The sequence below is a fragment of the Neoarius graeffei genome, chromosome 13 (assembly GCF_027579695.1).
Source record: "Neoarius graeffei isolate fNeoGra1 chromosome 13, fNeoGra1.pri, whole genome shotgun sequence".
In the NCBI taxonomy this organism is placed as follows: Eukaryota; Metazoa; Chordata; class Actinopteri; order Siluriformes; family Ariidae; genus Neoarius; species Neoarius graeffei.
The window spans coordinates 59438442-59461245 of NC_083581.1; the positions used below are offsets into that span (position 1 = coordinate 59438442).

General features: G+C 41.7%; 1 protein-coding gene across 1 annotated transcript; it reads right to left on the bottom strand.

Moving 5' to 3' along the window:
* Positions 1–912: 912 nt before the first annotated feature.
* On the bottom strand, positions 913–20889 carry znf362b (zinc finger protein 362b). The gene is made up of 9 exons (XM_060938214.1): positions 20785–20889; positions 17356–17420; positions 16551–16797; positions 16249–16353; positions 13417–13738; positions 10705–10929; positions 9775–9853; positions 8143–8301; positions 913–4540 (listed from the first exon to the last, which is right to left on the bottom strand). The coding sequence occupies exons 2-9, from the start codon at positions 17416–17418 to the stop codon at positions 4424–4426; spliced, it is 1317 nt and encodes a 438-aa protein (XP_060794197.1). The 5' UTR covers positions 17419–17420; positions 20785–20889; the 3' UTR covers positions 913–4423.
* Between the last annotated feature and the right edge of the window lie 1915 nt (positions 20890–22804).

Consider the following 22804-nt stretch of genomic DNA (forward strand, 5'->3'; position numbering starts at 1 on the left):
CAGTCCAGGCACTTTTTTCTGTTGTTCCATAGTCCTGTTCTGATGCTCACGTGCCCATTGTAGGCACTTTTGGTGGCATATACGCAGCCCCATACACAGGTGCCTATTCTGACACTTTTCTCTCATAACCAGCATTCACTGCTACAATAGTTCTTTGGGATTGGACCAGACGGACTAGCCTTTGCTCCACACACACACGTACCCATGATCCTGGTTCACTGGTTGTCCTTCCTTGGACCACTTTTGGTAGGTAGTCAACTTTTATCTCATCTCATCTCATTATCTCTAGCCGCTTTATCCTGTTCTACAGGGTCGCAGGCAAGCTGGAGCCTATCCCAGCTGACTATGGGCGAAAGGCGGGGTACACCCTGGACAAGTCGCCAGGCCATCACAGGGCCGACACATAGACACAGACAACCATTCACACTTCACATTCACACCTACGGTCAATTTAGAGTCACCAGTTAACCTAACCTGCATGTCTTTGGACTGTGGGGGAAACCGGAGCACCCGGAGGAAACCCACGCGGACACGGGGAGAACATGCAAACTCCACACAGAAAGGCCCTCGCCGGCCACGGGGCTCGAACCCGGACCTTCTTGCTGTGAGGCGACAGTGCTAACCACTACACCACCGTGCCGCCCCGTCAACTTTTATACAGATTCTTAATATTTAGCTCATTTCGTTTATTTTTATCCTAAGCAAGTAATGTGTTCATTACTTGCATACGATTTTGCATATGGCTTATTTATGCTGAAGTACATGGTTTGTTCATGCCATCTAATTCACTGTCAGTTAAGTGAATGTAAAGCATTACTTTTTTATAAAGATGGCCTTTCCACTACCTGAATGACCAATCTAATTAAACAAAAGTTTAAGAAGTTATGTGAACACGCATGTAACAGTCTCAGTTTATTAAACAAGATAGATACAAAGTGTTCATGACATTGATATTTTCTAAATTAAATCCCGCTGTATTGTCGGTGCATATTGAATTAAATCTTGGAGACCACAATGCAAGACAAATGAAATGTAATAATTTCCAGACATATATAACAATGTCATATATTTGTTAACAGTTAATAACAATTACTGTCGGAGAAGTCCATGCGGAAACATAAAGGCTTAACAGACTGAATACTGAAAACATCAACATGGGGGGAAGAAATACAACCATCAAGGTGAATATTCAAGGTACAAATAAATGATAAAAAGAATGGATATTAAAAACAATCAGTACTTACAGAGATAATCATCAATAACTGGAAATACAGATTAAAAAAGTACACTAGCTAAAGCTTGTAATTTGCACTATTAATGATGAATACATGGTATACTTTAGAATAAATGTACACATCTCATTGATATAAAGAGATTTCGGCAAGTGGACAACTGGCTAAAGTAATCTGGGAGTCTGTTAAAGCCCCAGTTACGATGTATTGTTTCAGAGCTAAATAAAACAGGACTAATGTGCAAAAAATGAACATCACAATCAGTTTCTGCCAGTCTGCTATGAGAAATGTGAAAACCAAAAGGGCCAGAACATACTGACTCGGGCTTTGATGATGTAAACATGCTTGAGTTCCATTGTACAGCTTTCTGTTGAGAGTTTACACACAATGAGAACATTTTTTTAGGCCACAGACACAAACATGGGATCAAACCAACACTTGAGCCTCTTCATGATGAGGGATAGTTGTAAACCCTTTGTTCTCTCTATTAGAATTACAGAGATAATGTCACTAACAGACGAATCGCATTACTCCACTGCTGGGTTTTTAAACTTTTCTTAATGCAACCTCAAAGAAATTAGAAAGCAAAGTTTGGGCTACTTATAAGTTTTTTCTTTTTCTTTCTTCTTAATAGATAATTTGTTGAATCAGTAAACTGAACAAGTCCTTATTTTGGCCTACTGGAAGCGACCACTTGTGAAACCTATACACATTTGAAACGGTAAGAAAAATAACACCAATAATAAAGAACTTAATGAGAACATTAAACTTTAATACACTGCTCAAAGCTTTCTAGCATTTGCTTAAACGTTCTCAAATTAAAAACAGTATGAGCTTAACAAATGACTGGTTTGGTATGACTGATAACTGACTCAAAAACAAAACACCAGTCAGTGAAGCAGCTGCAGTGTTTGACATCGCTTTGAGAAGTCCGAACACTACAACTGCTTTACTGAACTAACAACGTGACCGTAAAAGTGTTCTGGTCATTTTATTTTACTGAACTGACTGTTATTGATTTGAAGATGTATACAAATGTATGTACTTCACAATTATCTTTTAAAATCACCTTCATATGCAAACAACCTGTCTGGGTCCATGTTCAGGGGAGTTTCTTGGGAGGGGGGGGAAAATACTGAATACTAAACATAATGTACTTTACACTAATCAGACAGCATTTATACTCGATTAAAGCCAGGATGAGCTTTAACTTCTCTCTTGCCTATAAAGCTAACTGTAAAGCAAATATCTCGTCTCGTCTCGTCTTCATCCGCTTTATCCGGGGCTGGGTCGCGGAGGCAGCAGTCTGAGCATGGAAGCCCAAACTTCCCTTTCCCCAGACACCTCCAAAGCAAATATCCATTTCATTTATTTAATATTCAGTGAAATTGTGCTAATATTCATAAATAAAATTGAGAAATACACTGGTCAATCTTGGTTTGTGGGTAATATGTTGTATATAAATGTAATCTCTTTTACAGTGAATTTTTAAATTGTAGTCATATATATATACGGAATAGTCTATGTTCTCGGCAGTAACGTTTGCCCAGGGCAGTTGATAGAGGACAAATAAGCGCTCTTGCATATCTCAACCAAAACGATCTAACTGAATGCAATGTTTGCCAAATATTTTTTTTACATTTATAATTACATTCTTACGCATACTTCATGTTGTTTGAGTGACTCTCTTTGAATACTGTTGCTGCTTTTTAAAGAAACTTTTCGCTTTACTCTTTCTGATTCAAACTATCTTGACAGCTAAATGACTTTATTTTTGAGCACATTACAGTACACCCTCACTATGAGCTAAATAGCTGCTCTTTTGAAACTAGACAAAACTTGTAATGCTTTTACAGGTGGATATTTGCATTGCTGGCATTTTTATATATAAAGTTTAGTGATCAGTACGAGAAAATTCAGCACTGGGCTGCTGATGTGTTGTCATGAAATCCCCAATAATGACACTCATGATTATTTGCAGCTTGTCGATCATTTGTCAAGGTGCTTCTACATTACTCATTTTTACAGGGATGAAGAAAAGGCTTGGCAGAGTTTGAGTATACACCCCTGACTTGCACCGCACTATATAAATACATCAACCCATTTCATGGACAGTGTAATGTATGATGAAGTGCTAAAAATGACAGCTTTTCCTCACAACATTAGGATTGGCCTAAAGAACAAGACAGGAAATCCAACTGATTTCCATGACATTGCACAACAACAACAACAACAAAAAAAAGGATGCATGGTACATCTGTGATGTAATTCATATAAGAGAGTATTTTAGAGAGCATCTGGTCCTACTGATGCTCTTTGTACATTTTCTATAGAGCCTCCATCGAAAATGCCTTTAAGAGATAGTATAAAAATAAAAGGAGCTCTTACCACATAACCTTGGTGCACATCTACTACAATTTAGTTTATGAAGTGTGGGGCCATAATAAAGCATGCTGAAAACTGATCACCGGGTGTATCATTGGTGTTCTCTGGACACACTGACCACTCATTAATCCCATTTCTTGGTCAAATCATCCTTGCCAAGGTCAAACGCATTACAATATTTTATCGAAAAATGACTACCATATCGTTTTTATCCCAATATCTGATGTTTATCGATGGTTAAAGGAGCATAAAGTGGAGGCATTTTCATATCCACACGAACACTAAACACGCAACCCTGTAAAACATGATGCCAGATGTAAAAAGACACAGAAACTGACCAACGAAACAGCCATTACAGTTTGGAGGGGGAAAAAAACAAAAAAAGACTCTTAGCCCCAAAACAAGGCCTCACATCCTGTCTGAAAATTCAAACATTTCAGCTGAACCCCAAAGACTGGAAAGTGCTTAAAGCTTATCTTTGGATGCCTCCTAATACACCCTCGGTAACATAAGAAGAATAAACTAAGGGAAAAACGTTCTGTTGTTCTGTTTCTGGAATGCAAGTCAGTTAAACTGGTGTCCGAGGCGAATCAGCAGCAGACACCTGGGGTTGAGATGGCAGCCAGTCGAGCCGCTACGCTAATTTTCACTAAACAGCTAAATAAAGCAAAGAGTATGGCAGACACCGTGTCCTTTTGAGGACCGCAGTACTGTCTATTCCTTTCTGTCTTCTTTTTTTTCTAAACAGAAGAGCAGTCTGACACACAGAATAAGATGAGGAGGTAAAGAGAAGAGCGAAGCAAAGCTCAGATGAGAGAGACGCGTATGGGGATACTGGGAGATTCTGTTCTCTGTGGAGAGTGGTGGTTAACCAGATGCTCCACCACTGTGTGTTTGGACATGTGCTTCATAAGGTAGGTCTCCTAAAAAAAAAAAGTGAGAGAGAACAGGAAAAGGTAAGTTGTCTGTTTAGATCATGCTACAATTCCTGAATAAGCTTTAACAGCATAAGTGAAGTGATTCTTTGCATTTCTTACCCCCCCATTTGTATTAATCTTGTTTACCTGCCTCTGAGAACAGGGTCTGGTTGAGTCATGTGCCCCTTAACATTCACAAAGTTCTGAGACATAGCAATGTTTTTCCGTCGAGTTTATATAAGTAGCAAAATCAGAATGCATTAAAAACTCATCTCATCTCATTATCTCTAGCCGCTTTATCCTTCTACAGGGTCGCAGGCAAGCTGGAGCCTATCCCAGCTGACTACGGGCAAAAGGCGGGGTACACCCTGGACAAGTCGCCAGGTCATCACAGGGCTGACACAGAGACAAACAACCATTCACACTCACATTCACACCTACGGTCAATTTAGAGTCACCAGTTAACCTAACCTGCATGTCTTTGGACTGTGGGGGAAACCGGAGCACCCGGAGGAAACCCACGCGGACACGGGGAGAACATGCAGACTCCGCACAGAAAGGCCCTCGCCGGCCACGGGGCTCGAACCCAGACCTTCTTGCTGTGAGGCAACAGCGCTAACCACTACACCACCGTGCCGCCACACAGGGCTTTCTCAAGAAAAAAATATTTTTAAAAATCAGAGCGGTGCTACTGATGCGGAGCCCAGCTGGAGGGCCCTGAAGGCTGCTGGGGGGGTCCGGGGGCATGCTCCCCTGGAAATTTTTGAAATTAGAGACTTCAAATGCTGCATTCTGGTGGCATCGAGGGCTGATTTAGGCACAATTCAACATTATTAAATTTGCTGTTTTTACCTTGTCAATTATACAAGGAGCAACATTTAGAGGGCAGAATCAGATTTGAAATGAAAACACTGGAAACAGTCAATTCAGAGACATATATTTAAATTTTACTGCACCAAAAAAAAAAAAAAAAAAGCATAATATTGAACAATCTAGGGACTCGAAGTTAAATCACGCAACAGCGCCATCTAGCGACCAGCGCCTAGAACGTGGTTTTATTATGTATGGTTGTCAATGGCAGTCAGTGCACGCAGCGAAACCCTTTATTTTCACTTCTGGGTTGAGTACCAGGATAGTCTAGACCTATATGTTACAATATCTTCCTATTTCTATAGTTATTACTCATTTTCAGAGGGGAATAGGAGGAGATATTGCGGTGTGGAAAGTACTTTGCATTGTTCAATTTATGGTACTGAATTTTTTTGGTGTGCAAGTGACAGTGCGGCGTTGACATCGCACAGCACGGTGAAGCGCTGCGTATCCACGCTCTGGGGAAAGCCCTTGAACATGATTAAAATCCTCGCATACACCAGGTCAAATTAGCAGTGACGATTAGGTACATTTTATGAATATGTTAAACTTCTACACAGAATAGAGATGAAAGTGGAGCAAAGGAAAAAAACCCTGAAATGGGGGGCAGGGCAATGTCCCCCGAAAATATTTTAATAACATAACACGCAAAACCCTGCATTCTAGTACATTTTAGTACTTATTTTCACTAAAACAAGTTATCACTTTTAAGCCTTTTTCTTTCATGTACACTAATGATTAACATGTCAAAAATATCAAATTTAATTCCCCTAGTTAATGAGTAATTTTCAGGAGTGCATTTAGAAAACACGGTGATTTTCCTGGCTACACAGTTCATTACTTTGAAAAATATCAGACAGTTGAAGGTAAACTCAGCAAAACCCCAACGCGTACTCGTCAGCAACGCGTCAGCAAAATCCATAGTACTGTTAAAAAGTAAAGGTCTGTTAGAGTTTCTAAAGCTTTCAGGTTTCAATGTTGGGGACATTGAGCCTCATTTATCAATCTTTTAGTAGAGTTGTGCGTTTGCATAAGCTAAGTGAACTAAACATTTCCAATTCATATTTATGCGAGTTGAAGCCAATTGTTTACATTAGTTCGTATTGTCTAAATTTAAACACACCAATGAATATCAAATTTCTCATATAAATCAGGGGCGGGGCGGCACGGTAGTGTAGTGGTTAGCGCTGTCGCCTCACAGCAAGAAGGTCCGGGTTCAAGCCCCGTAGCCGGCGAGGGCCTTTCTGTGAGGAGTTTGCATGTTCTCCCCGTGTCCGCGTGGGTTTCCTCCGGGTGCTCCGGTTTCCCCCACAGTCCAAAGACATGCAGGTTAGGTTAACTGGTGACTCTAAATTGACCGTAGGTGTGAATGTGAGTGTGAATGGTTGTCTGTGTCTATGTGTCAGCCCTGTGATGATCTGGCGACTTGTCCAGGGTGTACCCCGCCTTTCGCCCGTAGTCAGCTGGGATAGGCTCCAGCTTGCCTGCGACCCTGTAGAACAGGATAAAGCCGCTAGAGATAATGAGATGAGCTGAGAAATCAGGGGCGTAGGGTGTGTGTGTGTGAGACACACTGACTGGCAGCCTGAGTACATTATGTAACAAAAAAAAAATTACCATTGCTAGTTTTAGGTAGCTTAGAAACCGGCTCTTCCATTATTGCTGCTTCTTCCACATTTTCTTGATGTTGTGTTCTAGAAACGGCACTAAAACTTAGCTTCGAAACCACAAAATGCAACTTTGATGGGGGAAAAAATATATATATATATATATATATATATATATATATATATATATATATATATATATATATATATAAATTGCTTACCTCTCTTCACATTGAAAGAAGGAGGAAAGTTTTGCTTGTTTTGACATGGTGAATTATTAACACGAGGAAATACTTGTAATTCGCAACTAAAAAAGACTGCAGCTACACTGGCAGCTTGAACATGCTTTCTAGTGCGATTGTGTTGCGCTTGTGCAGAACGGTGTCAGTCCTGCGCGCCTTAGCTCGTGCACCTGAAGGCGCGCGCACCTAACGAGCTCCGGCACACGCGCCGTTAACAAAGAGCACCTGTCTTTAATCAATGAACTATGTTTGGGCTATTCAAGGATCGCGCCCATGCAAGGACGATGCGAAGTATTACGCCGCGTCTAGGAACGTGAAAAATCCGAAAAATAAATTTCTCCATTTGGAAAACTGGAGATTTTCAAGAGTTTTGTCAAATATCCGGATTTCCGGGTCATTAGCAGAAAAAATCCGGCGGAAAATCTAAAAACCCGGAATTCCGGAACACTTTCATGACTAACAGAATTTGCTTATGTCAGTTACCTGGATAACAAAATATAAATGTGTGGGTGTGTAAATATGAATGACAATATATATGACTTCCTTCTAATTTTCAAAGCCTTCCATATATGGAATCAAACAAAACATTACCGTTTTATAAGTACAGCCAATCAGAGTCTTTTATGATTCAGATTAAAAATTTCAATGACACACAATTTTTTATTTATGAGATCAAATACTTCTGTGGTCTGAAGTCTCCAGACAGACCTTACTGGCTTTCTAGGCTGCTGTAATCAGACAATTATTTCTTTAGTATTCTAAACCACTCACTGCTGCGGTGTATAGTATAGTGCGTGTAACACTATTTAGGATAGTCTAATCCTTTGACACTTCATCTAAGATTATATCCCATATTGGTGCTTGTGGTGGTATGCAGATGGGTACTCACTGATGTGTATGCACGGCCACACATACTGCAGCAGTAGGCTTTAGCGTTTTTCACGGCATGGGCTGACAGGTGGATCTGTAGAGAGGCCGAGTCTGTGTAGGCACGGTAGCAGTTCGGGCACTTGTACGGCTTGTCTTTGTTGTGTTGCCTCTGATGGGACTAAGCAATAAAAGGAACATATGACTGGCATTTGAAAGAAAGATAATATCAAAGCTAGCATGTTCTTTTGGCTCTGTAGCGTTGGGCATATTGGGGGAAAAATATTCAGAAGTTAAAAGCACCCGTGTCTTTAATTAGGTACACTTTCAATGAAGAGTGGGATCAAAGCTGAATGACAAACTGTGCATAGCTAGATTTGGATGACAGCCAGAAGGTATAGCTGATCAAGTAGGAAAAGGGTAAATATGCATAATAAAGGGACTACTAGGTAGTTCAGGTTTAAAAAAAAAAAAAAAAAACGCGCCATGCCTCATAGAACCTCTCCATTTCCTTTAGGCCTATCAAAGCTTCTACAGAGATCTTGCATGTGACGTCACAGCCGATCCAGATTGTAACAGACGCCATCTTGTCGGTCAAACGCCATATTTCCACCTTCTACTTCTATTTCTGGTTCTACTTCTGCTTCAATGGCTGCAGCTACAAGCTCTCCCTACCTGTGCACGTTTTTTTTATGTTTTTTGTGTGTATTTTTGCGTGTTGTTCGTCTGTACCGGACTTCAATATCCACTACAACCGTATGGACTTACTGGACATTGGTTTCCAGCAGAAAATGACGGTTTGTAGCGATTTCCATCGCATGCACAACATTCCGGACGAGATAGCGAGACCAGTGGGGTCTCCGTGGATTGTTATCGGGTCTGGCAGGCGAAGGAGGCGGCGTCGGGAGCGGAAGCAAAAGCGAGGCTGCAGGCAGAGCCGGCCTGTTGACTAAGCTCAGAAAACAGCCACTCAAACCTCCACTGCCAAGCCTCTACCTCTCCAACGCCAGATCCATGGTAAACAAGACGGACGATTTGGAATTACAGCTGGAATTACCTTATTCTATTCTATAATCGGCTGGTCAGTGCTATACTAGATACTACTGATATATCTAGTATCAGTACTAGTAATACTTAAGTGACTTACCCGTCCAATGAGGATTGTTATTTTCTTGTTTACAAGATGCCACATCTGAGGGCGGCTGACAAATCCTGAATTTCTGTAAAGATAACTGTCCAGAGATTTATAAGCACGCAGTGCTTCACCACTGAACAGCGAGGGAAAGTTAATGAGGTAATTATACACGTCTGGGTATTCCACCTCTGGCAGTTCAATATCCACTGACACGGTCGTGAAAACTACGTCCGGTAATCGATAAGGGTCACTAATCTGTAGGTCGTTTATTTTAGACATATATCTAGTTGTTATCTGTTCATTAGAAAAATGAGCTGTGTAGTCCGTCGGTTGAAATTGATCCATTTTGTACACGAGTGCAGCAGTATTCAGCTGTGTTTTTTACCGACAAGATGGCGGCTGTTTACATTCCGGTCACGTGACTGCAAGATCTCTATATCTGTCAAAGTCCCTCTTTCTTATTCGTCTTCAACTAATCAGAATCACACTCAAATGTTTTTTTTCCCCCGTCATACTCACCTGTAAATTCGACAGCTGCGTGAATGCTTTTTCACATCCGGGTTGGCCGCACTTATAAGGTCTGTCTCCAGTATGAATCCTATATAATAATAGAATAATTAAAAAAAAAAATTAGTCATATTGATACCAAACCAACTGGGCAATAAATGCACAGCATCTCTATAGTTGCTTCAGGACAAATGTAGTTTGTGTGCATAAGAGTGCAGATTTTATGACGTGTAAACAAATGACCTCAGTATACTGGTGGGAATCCTTACCTGACAGAATTAGCTTGTTATTCAGCAGAGAAGAGAGACAACCAAGTATTAGAGAAGAAATGCGACTGTGGTTTGTCCGGGGAGCTTATTATACCCATAATGCTCCATGCGAGAAGGCGTATAGCAGCTTCATCATCAGGTTAATTAGTATTAAGAATGTTTTTAAAGTGCTCTGGCACCTTGATACTACAGGGTGTTTTTAAAAAAAATTTGATAAGTCGAAGAAGACTGTGCAGCATGTATTTATGAGAGAATTCTCTAAAAATGCACCAACTGCAATGCAGATTTGGACACGGCACAAAAAGTTCAAAGGGGAAGGCTGTCTGTGTCTCAGGCGACGTGGATATTGGAAAATTTGTGAAATTGTTCATGGAATCCACATACCTTTTGAATTTCTCATTCAAATTTTGAAGAATAAACCTTATAATCGCTCAACATTAAGCCTGTTCAGTTTCATTTGCCTAGACTATGTAGTTTCTGGGATATTTACATCTCAAATAATATCACATTTTTTGAAACACCCTGTATTTCACGACAGCACTTTTGCATAACCCCAAAAGAAATCAATCCTTCTGAATTCTAAACTTTGATGATATGACAGGCCAAACAATAAGTATGCAGTACCCTTAAGTACTGCTCATCATTTGGCATCATTGCTCAGTAAATTACTGACCTGGTGTGCTGTTGCAGGTGAGAGAGCTGACGGAAAGAGTTCTCGCAGTAGGAACAGTGGTAAGGTTTGATCCCTAAGTGAATCCGCAGGTGCTGCGCTAGATACGACGCATTGGCAAAAGACTTGGAACAGTGAGGACACTTATGCGGTTTGGCCTCCGTGTGAGACTTGGAATGGATCTGCATCTCTGACTTGTTGAAGAAGGTGAGTGGACATACTTTACACCTGCACAGAATAGACAAAGACAAAAGTCAAGCAAGTGCTATACTTGCAGGGAAAGTTACGATGATTCATTACTTGCTACCCACAGCAGTCAGAAACAAACCACACTGTCGTGTTTATAACAAGAAAACAACCACTATATTGGCATAAAAATTATAACATTTACAGTGCTGCTTGAAAGTTTGTGAACCCTTTAGAATTTTCTATATTTCTTCATAAATATGACCTAAGGCTGCTGGGCCATAGAAGGTTCACGCTGCACGCTGCATGCTGCACGCTACACGTTCACGTGAAGAACCGGACCCTGGGCCATTAAACTTCATGCTTGGATGTTCACGTGTTGCGTCTGTTCTACTTTGACCGAGTAACCAACAATATGGACTCTTCGGATGACGACGATTGCCTCATTCTGCTTTTACTGAGACAGAGGAAGAGAAAAAGGAACAGAATTTGGAGCCGAGAACACTTCCTTCTGAGAGAAACCCGTGGTGAATTTCACCGAACATTCTATAATCTGCTTGACAATCCCGATGAAGAACTATTTTTCAATTATACCATTCAATTATATTTTTTCTGAAGTTTTCCCCTGAAAGCATAGAGTTATCTCCCTAGACCCGTTCTGATTGGCTGGCGCGGCGGTGACCGCATGCATTGACTGGAATTTCCATCTTCACGCCTAGAAAAAAGTGTGCATGTTCATTTCTCGCTTCACGCGTGAAGTGTGCAGCGTGAACGCCGTTCTATGGCCCAGAGCAAGTCATGCTACGTTTGTCCACTTTTCTTTACACGCATGTAGCGTGCAGCGTGCAGCGTGAACCTTCTATGGCCCAGCAGCCTAAAACATCATCAGATTTTCACACAAGTCCTAAAAGTAGATAAAGGGAACCCAGTTAAACAAATGAGACAAAAATATTATACTTGGTCATTTGTTTATTGAGGAAAATGAGCCAATATTACATATCTGTGAGTGGCAAAAGTATGTGAACCTCTAGGATTAGCAGTTAATTTGAAGGTGAAATTAGAGTCAGGTGTTTTCAATCAATGGGATGACAATCAGGTGTGAGTGGGCACCCTGTTTTATTTAAAGAACAGGGATCTATCAAAGTCTGATCTTCACAACACATGTTTGTGGAAGTGTATCATAACATGAACAAAGGAGATTTCTGAGGACCTCAGAAAAAGCGTTGTTGATGCTCATCAGGCTGGAAAAGGTTACAAAACCATCTCTAAAGAGTTTGGACTCCACCAATCCACAGTCAGACAGATTGTGTACAAATGGAGGAAATTCAAGACCATTGTTACCCTCTCCAGGAGTGGTCGACCAACAAAGATCACTCCAAGAGCAAGGCGTGTAATCGTCGGCAAGGTCACAAAGGACCCCAGGGTAACTTCTAAGCAACTGAAAGCCTCTCTCACATTGGCTAATGTTAATGTTCATGAGTCCACCATCAAGAGAACACTGAACAACAATGATGTGCATGGCAGGGTTGCAAGGAGAAAGCCACTGCTCTCCAAAAAGAACACTGCTGCTCATCTGCAGTTTGCTAAAGATCACGTGGACAAGCCAGAAGGCTATTGGAAAAATGTTTTGTGGACGGATGAGACAAAAATAGAACTTTTTGGTTTAAATGAGAAGCGTTCTGTTTGGAGAAAGGGAAACACTGCATTCCAGCATAAGAACCTTATCCCATCTGTGAAACATGGTGGTGGTAGTATCATGGTTTGGGCCTGTTTTGCTGCATCTGGGCCAGGGCGGCTTGCCACCATTGATGGAACAATGAATTCTGAATTATACCAGCGAATTCGAAAGGGAAATGTCAGGACATCTGTCCATGAACTGAATCTCAAGAGAAGGTGGATCATGCAGCAAGACAAATACCTTAAGCACACAAGTCGTTCTACCAAAGAATGGTTAAAGAAGAATAAAGTTAATGTTTTGGAATGACCAAGTCAAAATCCTGGCCTTAATCCAGTCGAAATGTTGTGGAAGGACCTGAAGCGAGCAGTTCATGTGAGGAAACCCACCAACATCCCAGAGATGAAGCTGTTCTGTACAGAGGAATGGGCTAAAATTCCTCCAAGCCGGTGTGCAGGACTGATCAACAGTTACCGGAAACGTTTAGTTGTAGTTATTGCTGCATGAGGGGGTCACACCAGGTACTGAAAGCAAAGGTTCACATACGTTTGCCACTCACAGATATGTAATATTGGATCATTTTCCTCAATAAATAAATGACCAAGTATAATATTTTTGTCTCATTTGTTTAACTGGGTTCTCTTTATCTATTTTTAGGACTTGTGTGAAAATCTGATGATGTTTTAAGATGTATTTAATTTCAATTTCAGCATACATCCCAACTTTTTTCTGATTTGGGGTTGCAAATATATACTAGTACTGCAGATTTTGTTGTTCAGCAACAAATGTTAACAACATATGACTAAAAGGTACAAATGCCTGGTAAACACCTAACAGCCCAATAAAGTTCAGACCTGTAAGTTTTCCCCTCTTTGGCAATGGTGACTGACTGGTCAGGGCCTGATGCCAGAATGGGGTAGGGCACTACCAGTAGGGGGCCTGTGGTGTTCTCTGCTTTAATCTTCTTGCGTCCACGTAGGGGTTTGGGCTGGGGCCCCAGCATGCCCGCTAAGCCTGCATTCTTCACCTGATCCATACCAGGGGCACTGGCCAGGCCTGAGATGACATTCAGAGAAGATACTGCTCCTAGCCGGCTCTGGCTGCTGGATGTGGTGGTGGTGGATGTCATGGCCTGTGAAGTGCTGTGATTGTCTGCACGAGAAGTAGGTGCCAGACCTGTATTTGAACAAGTGGAACATATTTAGGGATCTGGTATTTAAGCATGGCTGTCTGCTCTTAGCTCTTAACAGAAGTAATTGCTTACAGTATCACACATACTTACATATTCTTCCAAAACCTTTACATCAAGCTCAGGTGAAAAAGTATGCTCAACTGTATATAGGCCAGTAACACTACCCAATTCACCATGAACCCAAAATTGGACAGAAGTTGAGGCGTTTGCCTTCTAAAACTTTTAGACACCCTTTATACCTGTTAATTTCTTTCCTCTTGGGTCAAAGGATGGATTTAAGGTTGGATTCCATCATGTTAAGGGAAAATTTAGTGCATGAGGGATGAACTGAGAGCATATCACTGATGTGTTTGGCTGAGGCCAAGGTCAGGGGCAGGGTTACCCCATAAGACAGCTCTTTTATGACTGCCTTAAATAAATACCCTCTATTAGCTCAAATATCTGCTTGGATAATACTTCCAGCATCAAGAACAGGTCCCAAATAAGGTGTCTACTGACTGGCAAGGAATGGTGAACTTCCTTTATATATCTGTGGATGAGAGGATGCTGATACACTGCAGCACTGCTGAAGTGGCATGCAGAAATGGCTGGCAGGTAGACCTTAATGGTGGACAAGGATGTACTATTGTCCATAAGATTGTACAGAAAAGATATTGTCAGACTGAACACTAAGACACTAACTGGTGAGACACTATCTCTCAAACATCTGCCACTTCCAGCCATGTAGTGGATGGGGACCTTGCATTCTGTTGGGTGGTGTAGTGGTTAGCACTGTCATCTCCCAGCAAGAAGGTTCTGGGTTTGAGCCCAGTGGCTGACGGGGGCTTTCCGTGTGGCGTTTGCATGTTCTCCCCGTGCCGGCGTGGGTTTCTTCCGGGTGCTCCGCTTTCCCCTCCGAGATCAAAGACATGTGGTTAAGTTAATGTGTGGCGGCTGTGGGTTGAAGTGCCTTTGAACAAGGCACCTAACCCCCAGGTGCAGTATCATAGGTGCTCATTGCTCACTTTTGTGTGTGTGTGCGCACGCGCGTGTTCACTGCTTCAGATGGGTTAAATGCAGAGGATGAATTTCACTGTGCTTGATTGTGCATGTGACAAATAAAGGCTTCTTCTTCTTCAAATGCCTGACCTCTCCAGATTCCATTGAAATGCGAAGATTTTGTGGTAAAAAGGTATATGATTTAAGAGATCATATAGCTTTTTACCATGAAATCTTCCCATTTCAATGGAATCTGGAGAGGTCAGGCATTTTTCTTGGCCAAGGCAAATGACCTCTTATACCAGGACTTGGCCAAGTAGCCAGGCTACTGGCTAGGGGCTTGAGCCTCCCAGAACCTTGATGCATCTCGCTGGGGACCATATATGGTCTTTCCTCAGTAGGCAGAGTTTAAATGTCTTGTCATTCTTCTTGTTACTACATCTTTACTGTATCAGGGCTACTGCAAGGCCCATGAAAACATGTTCTGGATCCAAAGGTGCAACTATAATGTTCTTTTTCTCACTGTCAGACCAGAGAGATTGACCCACAGGGTACGTTCATCCACAAGAGAACCCACGGAATGCTCACTGGCCTCGACAGCCTGGTAGGTGCTGCAAATGACATGACCATTTCTTTCCAGTTGTCTTCCCATATCCTCTGTAAGGTCAACTTTAAATTCAAAGGCTGAATATACAGTTCTCACTGCAAGAGATAAAGCTATAGACGTGGCCTGGAAAACTGAGGCAGAGAATTTTCTTCCATTTTCTTGGAGGGCAGGCTTCCTTATGATGGATTAAAGATAGCTGGGAGGTTCCCCATGCCATGGGCAGACATGTTTTTGGCTTCCAGAACAGAGAGGATGTGCTTCAGGAATTCCAAGTGATGTTTCATGTGCTTGGCACAGGCAGGTGCTGTTTCCTCGGCCTATGGCGAGGGCCCAGGAGTTTTCTGCCATATTGCCATCACTTTGGGGAACATGAGGCAGTGGCTTCAAGTTGGGTGGTAGTTTACTCAGTATGTTTTACCACCATACAAGTGAAGCAAAAGTGACATGAATCCCTCTCTGTGATAAGGCACTACATGGATGACTACTTGTCATCCATGGTCAGCATGGAAATGGTGTGAACAATGTTTCAAAGCTAATTACTAGCCAAGTCAGCAAGTGGCTAGCAGGCTAAGTAAAGTTGCTAAAATTTCTCATTTCTATGACTATCACACACAGTCGAGGCTGGTGTGGTCTCCTATGGACTCTGAAAGCGATGGTGGAAATGCAATAAAAATGACGAGAGTAACATTTGAGGCTGTAAGAAACAAATGTTTACTAAGAAGAGTGCGCATGGTCACGTTTTATATACCAGTGGTCAGGACGGACCCTTCCTCAGCACTGGATACACACTCCCTGTCAGGCAAGCCAGATTTACTATGTCCTTCCCATAGTTGGATTTTAAAGAGAAGATGATGAAAGAGAACTGAAATAAACAAATATAGCTTTATAAATTAAAATGATGGTCTATACCTGCACGATGGTTTGCTCTAACAGCCTGATCCACAGCTTGGCGCATGTGCCAGTCTTCCCATAATCCTTTAGCCTTCACAGCTGACTTGTCATCCATGGTCACCTCTTGATCACCAGAAAGAAAATCATCACCCATTATCACCACTGGTAACATATCCACATTTAGATATATGCTAAATATTACATACAGCACCCAACTGTTCTGTGTTATATAGCACCTACAAACTATGAAATCTGTCTCATAAATCCATACAGCCACTCTACGTTAACGTCCTCAAAGTGCCATACGTCATGTTCAGTACCTGGAACAGTACTGGAGGCTGGGCGGGCGTGCAGGGCGACGTCTGGTTGGGTGGAGTTGTGGGCCTGCTGGCTCGGCACTTGCTGCAGTTTGGGAATTGGCATCATGTGCTGTGTGGCGTCGGAGGGCGGCGAGGCCACCAGCAGCGTCTGCTGAGAGGGAATAGTGGTGGGTGGCAAATGCGCGGGTCTGATCTTTTCTGCCATCAGCTGCTCTTTGATCTTGTCGATTAGTACCAGGTTATCCAGCTGTAAGAATCATTGGTTATGCTCAAATTGGGGATGTTATTTACAAAAAAAAAAGAAAAAAAACCACTACTAAGATCTATGGTCATATGGTAGAAGGTCTTTATTAATTAACATTGCATGTGTATGCAAGTTATGATGGAACTGGCACATGTTCTACAATATCCATTATGGTTCACCTTAGGACGATCCAAAATAGTAACAGCTGATAAGAAAGCAGATGGCAGACTATAACATGTAAGATGCCAAACAAGGTTTCAAGTAAACAGTACATAAGGCACCCGTTAGAAGTTTGTTATATGACAAAAATTCTTCTTACAGTAGCTTGACCGTCATCAGAGGTTATTTAATATAAAATAAGGAGTGTATTAGTCACACACAGGTGAGTTCACAGGATTACAGCTAACCAAGATGTAATACACAACTGATTTATCAACGTGCAAGTAAATTATAAAATCTCGATTAACATTTGTTTTGTGATCTTTTGAAGAAATGGATCAACAACAGAAGTGAATGGTGAAAATTTGACTTTGTACCCACATTCCAAAGGTAATGTCTCACCTGAGCAGGCATAGAAGGAGGTGGTGGCCAGAAGTAAGGGTTATTGAATCGAGGCTCTGCCATACCTTTAAGGGAAGCAAAGGGCAGCATTTTAAAACAAGCTAAATATCACAGTGCACAATGAGGATAAAAGAAAGCTAATCATGAGGACAAATTTGTATAAATGGATAACTAACAATAGATATAACCTCAAGTCTAACAATATCATCCTTTTCAATGTACCAACTGTGAAATCTGAATTTGGTAAAACAGCTTTTCAGTACAATGCCCCTTCATCCTGGAATGCACTTCAGAAACAGTTAAAACTTGATGTACTTATTCCACTTTGTGATTTTAAACTTTGTGTTGCAAACACTCGAAATCATCACTGTGAATGCTTTTAGATTGTCGGTGTTATTTTCCTTATTTTGTCTACGTCCTTATTTCCTTTGTATGTTGTTTTGTGTTTTTATGTTTTATATTCTAGCTAGGTGCTGCCCTTTCTTGGCCAGGGCTCGTTTGGAAAAGAGACTTCCGTCTCAATGTGATTTACCCTGGTTAATTAAATAAAGGATAAATAAAATAAATAAATCCATATTGTTTGTGTCCTAACTTGGATTTTAATTTTTAACATCCAAGTTTCTCTACGAGTCATGTTAGATCAAAATTTACATGATGTTTAAAGGTAATCAGGGTTGCATTCAAGCCATCACTGTATCCTGTTTGGAGTTCATCAGTAAACCCGGCTTAACTTTTGTTCTGTTTTTCAATTCCTTCAAACTCAGATTTAAATATGAGCTTATTATCTTGCATAAGATTCCAAAATAACAGTGCAAACTAGATGAATTTGTGGAGAATTAGTTCTTTGATGTCTTGCACCTCGGTTAGTTTTTACGAAAAAGGTTAAATTAAGAAAACATGTGGGAAGCTCTTCTACCCAAACACGCTAGGCTCACACTGTGTAACAGCCTTATCTGCCCACTATTCGATTATGCAGATTTCATGTGGGGTGATAAAAACAACTCCACCATCATGAATCAGCTACAAATTTTCCAAAATAAATGTGCTACATTTATACTCATCTTCGACTGATGCTCTATGTGAACTTAAGTGGAAAACACTGACGCAACGTCGTACCACTCATAGAGTACTACTGGCCTTCAAATATCTCAATGGCTTTATCAATAGTGACATCAAATACAGCAAGGACTTCCATATCCACTACACCAGGAAAAGAAATGACATTCACTTAACAAAGGCCAAAAGGAATTGGGGAAAACAAACACTACTGGCCAGGACTGGAACAATTTGCCAAGGGACCTATGTTCAATTAAAAATGTGCATATTTTTAAATTAAAAGTTAACAATTATTTAACTTCATAACTGTAAACATCTTATCTCATCATCTCTAGCTGCTTTATCCTGTTCTACAGGGTCGCAGGCAAGCTGGAGCCTATCCCAGCTGACTACGGGCGAAAGGCAGGGTACACCCTGGACAAGTCGCCAGGTCATCACAGGGCCGACACATAGACACACAACCATTCACACTCACATTCACACCTACGGTCAATTTAGAGTCACCAGTTAACCTAACCTGCATGTCTTTGGACTGTGGGGGAAACCGGAGCACCCGGAGGAAACCCACGCGGACACGGGGAGAACATGCAAACTCCACACAGAAAGACCCTCGCCGGCCACGGAACTCGAACCCGGACCTTCTTGCTGTGAGGCGACAGCGCTAACCACTACACCACCGTACCGCCCACCTGTAAACATTTGATTTGTAAATCGTTTTTTTTTGTATTTGTGAATATTTCCTTATTTTTTCTGTAATTATTGATATTTTATAGACAGGACCTCACTGAAAATCACGCTATGTAAAATGAGCTTCCTGAATAAATATTATTAAAAAAAAAAAGATTGGTAACGATCCATCTCAAGAGTGACACAAATAAAGCCCAAGTCAAGCTTTTTTTTTTTAAGTTTAGATCAGAAGTCAAAAGTTCCAGCGAGGCATTATGCTTTTAAACAAATGTTCTGCTTTTAAGCAGAGGTTAAGGTTTTAATGGCAGGTTTGCTAAGCCCATTTGTGTAGTATCGCCTAAGAATAAAAATGAATATAAGCAAAGTTTTTTAACCCCTTCGGACGTAAGGAAAAATGTTTATGGAACTTCATGTCCGAAGGGGTTCATTTAATTCCCGAACCTGTGCTGGACAAAATCCCACATTACAACCAGAATGCTTGTAATAAATGAAAACACAAAAGAGTCAGCACTGGATGTGACAAAAGTAAATGTGTTATGTGACCAGCACTACCCATATGGAAAAGAAATAGAAGAAACTTATAAAAAATATAACTTTCCATCACTTTTAGTTAATGTTTCATGTATTGTGCATCATATAAGGAATATGATTTACTCCTGGAAGTGGCCACTTTTGCATTTCTGTCATATATTGTTCTGATAAATACGCAAATCATACAAGTTTCATTTTGTTCAAATTGACTAAGGATCTTATATCTGGTTTCACTGTTGTATGCTTTACATACAAGTTTCAGACAAAGGACATACAAATTTTATAAGATTTATCTACATCTTTTCCATATGGGTAGGTACAATTGCTGATTTTGTATAAATGCAACAGACTAAAGAAACATACTGTAAAAAAAAAAAAAAAAAGGGTAAATGACTGACTGACTGACTGACTGACAAAAGGACATATGGTTGCAGCCCAACACAAGACTGTTTATGATAAAAGTACCATTCTTAAAAATTCTCACCAACTCATAGAGCAGACTAATAATAATAATAATAATTTAAAAAAAATCTTAAGTGTAAATTTTGATGTGAATCTCAAACAAAAGTTGCCCAACTTTCTCCAGGAGTGTTTGCTGGATGTTGATTAGCGCCCAGCTCGGGGTAAAAAACTGATGCAGGCCTCCTCACACTTTTACCAAAAATTCAGACAAAAGAAAAAAAAATGGCAGCCTGCCTTATTTTCATATGGAACGACGCCATATTTCACACACCCTTCACATTTTATACTGGGTCTGTGTTTAACCGGGACAACATACAAAGTGCTAATGTGTGTGTTTGTTTACACAGATTTGCACCTTTGAATTGCCCGGCCCCTTTGGAAAAAAAAAAAAATTGACACTTCCTACAACAATCATGCCGTGCAGAAAATGGCTTACAAACGGCTGGCCGAGCTCACAGCTGGAATTTGACACCGTCGGCGGTAACGACTGCGTTATAACGCTGCATAGTGAAATGTGCACAGAAATATTTTACAGCTGCAGACGTAGCGCGTTCGCATAATGACATTTGGGGGCAAATTTAGCATGCCTTATGCCCAGATAAAACACAATCCATCTCCGGTAGGAAGGCTTTCGTGACCATGAAACTGTCTATCGGGGAAAGGAAAGGAGGAGTAAAAATGGTGCACACAAACCTTGTGCTCGGACTGCAGTTTCCCTCGCAGGAGAACCTTAATAAAAAGCTAAAAGACCTCGGTGTTCTTTCTGTGCGCCTCCACGCTGCAGCGCTTCCGGGTCACCCAGTGTTCACTTCTGGTGCTTCCCCACAGAGCCGCTCAGGCTCCCAGAGCATATAACATACGGCATGTGCTAAAGCTGAGCAAAGCCCATTCTGAGATTCATATAAAATGTTCCAAATCCAGTGCTGCAAGCCTAAACACCAAACGATTAAACTAATCTCTATCTATGGAACTCATAACTACAACTTCCGCTCTCATCATAGTGATTCAATACCACCATAAAATAATCTCATCTCATCTCATTATCTGTAGCCGCTTTATCCTGTTCTACAGGGTCGCAGGCAAGCTGGAGCCTATCCCAGCTGACTACGGGCGAAAGGCGGGGTACACCCTGGACAAGTCGCCAGGTCATCACAGGGCTGACACATAGACACAGACAACCATTCACACTCACATTCACACCTACGGTCAATTTAGAGTCACCAGTTAACCTAACCTGCATGTCTTTGGACTGTGGGGGAAACTGGAGCACCCCTGTGCAGACATGGGGAGAACATGCAAACTCCATATAGAAAGGCCCTCGCCGGCCGCTGGGCTCAAACCCAGGACCTTTTTGCTGTGAGGCGACAGCGCTAACCACTACACCACCGTGCCGCCCAGATTCATCTCATCTCATTATCTGTAGCCGCTTTATCCTGTTCTACAGGGTCGCAGGCAAGCTGGAGCATATCCCAGCTGACTACGGGCGAAAGGCGGGGTACACCCTGGACAAGTCACCAGGTCATCACAGGGCTGACACATAGACACAGACAACCATTCACACTCACTTTCACACCTACGGTCAATTTAGAGTCACCAGTTAACCTAACCTGCATGTCTTTGGACTGTGGGGGAAACCAGAGCACCCGGAGGAAACCCACGCGGACATGAGGAGAACATACAAACTCCACACAGAAAAGCCCTCGCCGGCCACGGGGCTCGAACCCGGACCTTCTTGCTGTGAGGCGACAGCGCTAACCACTACACCACCGTGCTGCCCCGCCGCCCAGATTCAATATCTCAAAATAATTTTCCTCATAATTATGACTTTCTATCCCATTATGGTTTTCAATCTCATAATGAAATCCTTCCATCCATCCATCCATCCATCCATTATCTGTAGCCGCTTATCCTGTTCTACAAGGTCATGGGCAAGCTGGAGCCTATCCCAGTTGATTATGGGCTAGAGGCAGGGTACACAAGTCGCCAGGTCATCACAGGGCTGACACATAGAGACAAACAACCATTCACATTCACACCTACAGTCAATTTATAGCCACTAATTAGCCTAACCTGCATGTCTTTGGACTGTGGGGGAAATCGGCGCACCCGGAGGAAACCCACGCAGACATGGGGAGAACATGCAAACTCCACACAAAAAGGCCCTCGCCAGCCACGAACCCAGGACCTTCTTGCTGTGAGGTGACAGCGCTAATCACTACATCACCCATAATGAAATCCTATCTCATAATAATGACTTAGTATCTCAATTATGGCTTGCTATCTCATAATTGGAGTTATAGCAAGCAGTGGACTCCTTTGGAGTTCAGGGTCCACTTCTGAACTCTTTTTTTTTTTTTTATATATATAGATAGGACAGTGTAGAGAGACAGGAAATGAGCGGGAGAGAGAGACGGGGAGGGATCGGGAAACGACCTCGGGTCGGAATTGAACCCGGGTCCCCGGATTTATGGTATGGTGCCTTAGCCATCTGAGCCATGACACCCCCAGGTCTAGTTTACTTGGCTACTAATAGACCCCTTGCACTGACGTCACCCGAAACCGGAAGTAAACAAACCCTGCGCCATATTGGAAGACCAACAAACTCATGATTAGGGGGAAATAACGGCAGCGGTATGTGAACCCACGAGAATAAAGTGGAGTGGCAAACGACTTAAACAAACAAATCTGAACTGTTTTATTTATGATTTATTGG

Excerpts from the sequence above, each read along its gene's own strand:
- znf362b (XM_060938214.1), bottom strand. The coding sequence starts at position 17,418 with ATGGCAGAGCCTCGATTCAATAACCCTTACTTCTGGCCACCACCTCCT. Across the intron at positions 16,354-16,550 it reads AGCCTCCAGTACTGTTCCAG|AGGTGACCATGGATGACAAG; the intron begins GTACTGAACATG and ends CTGGTGATCAAG. Across the intron at positions 10,930-13,416 it reads AAAGAGGGGAAAACTTACAG|GTGTAAAGTATGTCCACTCA; the intron begins GTCTGAACTTTA and ends TATTCTGTGCAG.